The sequence below is a fragment of the Meriones unguiculatus genome, chromosome 3 (genome assembly GCF_030254825.1).
Source record: "Meriones unguiculatus strain TT.TT164.6M chromosome 3, Bangor_MerUng_6.1, whole genome shotgun sequence".
Classification (NCBI taxonomy): Eukaryota; Metazoa; Chordata; class Mammalia; order Rodentia; family Muridae; genus Meriones; species Meriones unguiculatus.
In genome coordinates, this window is record NC_083351.1 from 7,910,534 (window position 1) to 7,917,084 (window position 6,551).

General features: G+C 50.6%; 1 protein-coding gene across 1 annotated transcript; it reads right to left on the minus strand.

Annotated features, from left to right (window-relative positions):
* Positions 1–2,788: 2,788 nt before the first annotated feature.
* Nppb (natriuretic peptide B) lies at positions 2,789–4,309 on the minus strand. The gene is made up of 3 exons (XM_021649169.2): positions 3,950–4,309; positions 3,523–3,745; positions 2,789–3,054 (listed from the first exon to the last, which is right to left on the minus strand). Exons 1-3 carry the CDS (start codon positions 4,073–4,075, stop codon positions 3,038–3,040), a joined length of 366 nt encoding a protein of 121 aa, XP_021504844.1. The 5' UTR covers positions 4,076–4,309; the 3' UTR covers positions 2,789–3,037.
* Positions 4,310–6,551: the final 2,242 nt, after the last annotated feature.

Here is a 6,551-nt window from a genome sequence, read left to right on the forward strand (position 1 = left end):
ACTCCTTGTCAACTTGACACACGAATATGTCATTACTAAATCATAACCTTTCTCTTCCTGTTTATCCCAAAGATTAAGTTAATACTACGGTATAAAACATGGTATAGCTTTAAAAGTCCCAACCTTTCAAACACTTTTAAAAGTTCAAGTTCTCTTCAGAAACCCATTATATCCTTAAAAGCCCCAAGTCTCTCCACTGTGGGCTCCTGTAAAATAAAAAATATGATACATACTTCTTATTCCAAGAGGGAAGAACCAGGGTATAGTTACAAGCAGATCAAAGCAAAACTAGAGAGTTCAACAGTGTAGATGCCTCTGATTCTGCTCTCTGGGACTCACTCATGATCTACACTCCAATGGAGGCTCGGGCACCTCCATTTCTCTGGCTGTGCCGTCCAAACACTTACAAAGGGTTCCATCCCAACACTGTAAATGCCATCACAGTCCTCCCCAAAACAGCATGGTCAAGTCTGTCACAGCTGTGCCCTATTGCTGGTACCAAACAAGCTTCTATCCTTGTTTGCTGGCTACTTCAGTGATAAACACCAGGACCAAAAGCAACATGGGAGGAAAGGGCTTATTTCATCTCTCGGGTCACACCCCGTCACTGAGGGAAGTCAGGGCAGGAACTGAAGCAGAGGCCATGCAGGATCATTGTACAATGGCTGGCTTCCCACGGTTTGTCCGCCTGCTTTCTTTATGGCGCCCGGAACCACCTGCCCAGGAGTGGCACCGCCCACAGTGGCCTAAGCCCTCCCACATCAACCAGTAATCAAAAAAAGAAAACAGTCCCCAGGCTTGCCTGCAGGTGGCTCTGAGGAGTCAATTTTCTCAGACGACCCTGCCCTACATCAAGCTGACAAAACAAACAAACAAACAAAACCTAACCAGCATGCTCACCATGTAGCTGAGGAAGGCCCAGAACTTCTGACCCTCTACTCCTGAGTTCCGGAATGACGGGCACATAACACACCAGGATTATGTGGCACCAGCCTCGGGGAGCTCACGGATTCTGCTGGGCTGGCTGGACAGACCTAAGCCTCCAGCTTCTGCCTCCTCAAAGCGGCTGTAAGCTGCTGTGTTCAGCTTTCGTGTGGATGCTGAGAATCCAAACCCAGGTCCCCACGTTAATACGACAGATACTTTTCCAGCAATCCACCTAGCTCCTCAGCCTTCCTACGGTGACTTCTTTTTTTTTTTTTTTTTCACTTTTTAAAATTTTTTTTTCATATTAATTACAGTTTATTCAGTGTATATCCCGGCTGTAGCCCCATCCCCCATCACCTCCCAATCCCTTCTTTTTAATATTTGTTTTGTTTTATTTTTTTAAGGCAGGGTGGCCCTAGCTGACCTGGAACTCACTCTGTAGACCAGGCTGGCCTGGTACACAGATATCTGCCAGCCTCTGACTCGCAAGTGCTGGCAGTAAGGCATGTGCCATTGTCACCCAGCTTGTTTGTTTGTTTTGTTTTGTTAAGACAGAGTTTCTCTATGTAGCGTTGGATGTCCCAAACTCATTTTGTAAACCAGGCTGGCCTCGAGCTTACAGAGATCCACCTGCTTCTGCTTCCTAAATGCAGGGATTACAGGTGTGTGCCACCACACCCAGCTCGTTTTTAATTTGTTTTTTAAAATGTATGTAGTGTTATTGGTGGGAGAGTGAAGAAGTGTTGGGTTTAAACCATTCAAGGCCAGTGCCCTGCACTGAGCCTCATGCCCAGCCAGGAGACTGCCTTTAAAGAATGTGTCTCACAGTGCTTCCTGCTAGCATCATCCTCCTGGAAGCTCAGAGAGGTGTTCCTTTGGGGTCCCCTTTCCAGGACCTTTGCTTAGAAAAAGAGCCAATCATAGGGTGTATCATGACCCAACCAACCCCTATTTATGGATGTGCCCTGTCTCTTGGAAAAACTCCTAAGTCCCAGTTATGTTTGGGAGCGAGTGTTCTAGAATGCATACTCCTCACCCGAGCAGAGGATCAGGCTGCTAGCAGGCAGTGACCCAAATGTGGGTCTATAGATGGCTTTCATGTGGGTTAGTGAACCTACTCCACCAGCAAGCCTAAGGCCCTGGCTTGGAAGGGAGGGCTCGGGCTATGGTTAGACCCCGGGTCAGAACATGGCTCTGCTGCTCACTGACTTCACGACCCTGAGCAAACCACAACCTCTCAGTGCCTCGGTTTCCCTGCCTGCCAAACAAGAGGGGCTCAGCTTCTTCTCAGAATCATGAGAACTGTCTCAAATGATGGCTCTGTGCCTTCCTTGTTAACAAGGCCTCTGTCCACACCAACTGTTCTAGCTACTCATTGTCTCTCTGCATCAAAAGCATTAGAAGGTGACACATGGATGCTTGGAAAGTAAGCTGCTCTCTAAGCCTTTAAAAATGTCCTCATTGCTCCCACGAGCCATCTACAACCTTGAGTGCACACAGGATCAAATGAGAAATCACGTGAGGAGCCACCTCCCGGCCCTCTCTCTCTCCACCAGACACTCTCCAAAGCCTGCTGTGGCAGCCACTCAGCTATTCCGTCCCAGGATGCCTGGGTTTTCTGAGTTTTAGTTTTTCTCACCCAGAACATGGGGGTGGTCATGATCATGACAATGGGGACCTTTGGCCCGGTGGTGTTCAAAAGGCAGGGTTCTCTGTAAGTTTGAGACCAGCCTGGCCTACGAAGTGAGTTCCAGGACAGCCAGGTCTATGTGGACAGACTCCAATCTCAAACCAAATTAAAAAAAAAAAAAAAAAACAAAGTAAAAAAGATGAGAGACCGATTGAAACTGGCAGACATGAATGCTCTTCTTTCTTCTTTTTTTTATTTTCTATTTTGACAAATGCTTTTCAAAAGCAAGAAGTATGCCGTGTTTATTACACTGTGGAAAGTTTGTGCTCAGAGATAAGAAACAGTCTTGTAGAAAACAACAAAATAAAAATAAATAAATAATTAAATAAATAAATAGGATCACTTTAAAGGGGGTCCCAGAGTTGGTGAAAGAGGCCCAGGTGGAGTCAGAAGCCGGTGGTCTGCAGCCTGGAGATCTTCCTAAAACCGCTTCAGCACTGTGGAAGGAGGAGAGGTGGGGTGATGTCATACTTTGTGTGGCACTGAGGCAGGAGCTGAGCCCCCCTCACCACACCACACCCCCACCTTCAGGCCCCAGAAGCTGCTGCTGCTTAAAGGCTCTGGGAAAAGCTATCTCAGTTCCTACTGTAAAGTGGGTTGATCATGCCCTTTGCCCTGCACCATCCAGTCTGGGGAACATGGAGGAGAAATGCTCGTGCCCTGTGAAAGGCACCCTGCCCCCTGAGGAGCATCTGACCACTCTGATGGAAGGTGGGGTAGCCTGTAAGGATGTCAGGGCCATGTGATATGTCCTGACAGGCTGCCTTGGTCTTGAAGCCTGTCAGCAAGGGGGAGGAGGGCTGTGCAGGCATTCCAGATGGCAAACCTGGGGGCCTCTCATGGTGGCATGCCTAGGGGTGGGATGGGTGTGAGGCCTGCAGGGAAGGGGCAAGGTAGGCACTCACCATTACAGCCCAGTCGACTGACAGAGCCGATCCGGTCTATCCTCTGTCCAAAGCAGCTTGAACTGTGCATCACCTTGGCGTTTCGAAGTCTCTGCAGGACCTGGAGAGCTCTGTCTTGAGACCCAAGGGCTCTTTTGGGGGATTCTTTTGTGGGGCCCTGGTTCTTTGGGAACTGCATCTGAGCCGTCTCCTCTGACTTTTCCCTCATCAGGTCCAGCAGCTTCTGCAATGAATTGGGGAGCCTGGAACTCAGAAACAAGCTCTGGCTCCTCCACCCCTCATGGTGCCCATTGATTAAGGGATCTGGTACCAAATCTTGCTGCCTTATGATTCTCACATGGCTGGTTCGAATGTGAGACCTTTTCATTGCTGCTACCCAGACCCTCAGGCAGACCCCCATCTGTCCATGCAGACCCTCAGGGCTCACCTGCATCTTGAATTGTTCCGGCGACTGGCTAGGACTGCCCAGAGGGTGGGCTCGACCTCCCAGCGGTGACAGAGAAAGGAAAAGCAGGAGCATGATCATCTGGGGCAGCACGTTCTGGAGATCCATGCCGGAGAAGTGTCGGGCCGGGCTGCTGCTCCTGTCCCACCTCCTCAAGCAGCGCGTCTTCTGCCTTCTTCAGCCACCGTGCCTCAGCCTTTTATCTGGGGCTGGGTGTCAGGCCAGCCCTTCTCATGGGCTAGGGGTGGGGCTATCTCTGATTTATCAGCCACATTCCTGCCTGCTGAGCTCAGGACCCGAGAATTCACCCCTCTGTTCCTGTGTGGAGTATTCGTTGTGGGTGGAGGCTGTGCAGAGCAGGCCTTGTATAGAAATGGGCTGGGCTAGGGTGGGAGTGTGCGGGGGACACTAATGCTTCCCTGTTTCCTGCTCCCCTCTTTGAAGCAAAAAATCCTGAGGCCCTTTAACATCCTTCCCCACCCCCACTGGAAATGGCAGGAAGAACCCCAGCTTTCCCATCCTGAGGCGAGTGTGGGGCTTATGGGGTGACTCATTGAAAACACTCCCAGACAACACCCACCATCACCAGCTTCCTGGGAAGGGTGTCCTCAGAACCTGTAATCCAGGCCCCGTCCAAGCACTTAGCTGGAAAGGCTGGACCGCTCGCCACCCAGCACTCTTGTAGCTGTCCGTGGTTCTGATCTCCACAAGTGACCTGCACACAAACTCTCGGGCTCCCTCCTCAACTGATTTCCAGGCAGAAAGATCTGTGTGGCTCACACACCACTCGGATACCCAGCCCCGCCCTCTCACCACCCACTCAAAGCCCCGTGAAGAAGATTTCAGCTCACAGAGGCTCACTCTCCAACACCAACCGATTAAAAGCTGGGAGATGACAAGGAACTTCTGGAATTTTGACCCTCCTCCCACCCTTCGTGCGGAGAGCTGATTAGGGTAGAATTTTGAGAGCCTGGACCAGAGATGAGGTCATGTAGGAAGGCCTTCTGGGGCATGTCCAGGTGCCAAAGTCTCCTCCCCAACTGTGAATGAAAGAGGAAGAGAGTCTAGACACTAGCGGTGTGGGAAGGGCCTCCACAGAGCTCTTATCTGATCACCCACAGGTGACTTCTCCCTAACACACCCAGCCTCCTATCCGGGGTGAGAAATGAGACACTGAGGAAACAAGGCCGTGGGATATGCACCAGGGGTGTGTCCCACATCACGCTTCCTTCTGCGGAATCTGTCTTAACAAGTGTCAGGATGACGACCAGGAGTGTCGGTGGGCTAAGGTCCAGATGGAGACACTCTGCTAAGCAGTTGTTTTAGTGGGGGATAGAAAACCCCTTCAGCTCCATTCTCAGCTCAGCCTTCTCCTTATACTTGAATGTGCATTTTTACAAGCTGGAGCCTTTAACCTCAAGGTGTTCTCACTATTGTCCTGGTGCAATCTTCCTCAATTTCCCTCTGAGAAACAAAGTAGTTTGCCACCCCCAAATCCAGCTTCATGAAGCTCTCAGGACACAGGCAGGATGAGGCCAGATTCTTGACCATACAAACAGCCCCCAGCCACGATCCAAGGTCCAGCCAAGATCCAAGAGCCCCCCCCCCCCCAAGATGGTCTTCCTCTGTCCACATTTCCATCGGCATTCTTGTCATCCAGCGTGCACACGGCAGGGAAGCTAAGGTGGCAGGGGTCACATGACATCCACAGCCAGGAAGCAGAGCACAGTGAATTCATGCTCTCTGTCTGTCTGTCTGTCTCCACTCACATGGACCAGGATCCGCTCATGGAATGGTGCTCCCCCACAGTGGGTCTTCTCACTTCAATTAGCACAATAAAAATCATCCCAGCACTGGAGAGGTGGCAGAGGTGGGTTAGAACACTGGCTTTTCTTTCAGAGGACCCAGGTTCGGTTTTCAGCACCCACATGGTGGCTCACAACTACTTGTAACTCTGGTTCTAGGGGATTTGACACCCTTTTTTTGCCCTCTGTTTATTTTGTTGTTGCTTGTTTGAGACAGTTTTCTTGTATAGTCCTTAGCTGACCTGAAACTCACTTTGGAGATCAGGCTGACCTTGAACCCACAGAGCTCTGCCTGCCTCTGCCTCCTAAAAGCTGTGTTTAACAGAGTATTTTGAGACAGGCTCTCACAGCCCAGGCTAGCACAAACCTTCCTGCCTCTGCTTCTCAAGCACCTGGATTACAGATGTGTGCCACCACGCTCATTTTATGTTGGCTGGAGATTTGAACCCAGGGCCTTGTGCATGCTGGGCAAGCCCTGTACCATGAACTCTGCCCATGAAGCACACTCCCATTCTTTCAATTGTTTGGATGATTGTCTTTTACAAATAAAAGGTCACCCAAAGCTTGGTGGCCTACACTGACCATCTTTCAAGTGCATTTTCCAGTTATGGGGTCTGGTACACCTCCGCTGTGTGGCTCCCACTTGGTGTCCACGGTATGTCCAGGTGCCAGCCACTGGAGTCTGGACAGGAGTGGCTGGAACAGACACAGGCTGTTTGAGCAGGTGTCGCTCTGTGTGCCCTCTTCTGGTGGCCAGCTGGGGCTTTCTAAAGTGGTGA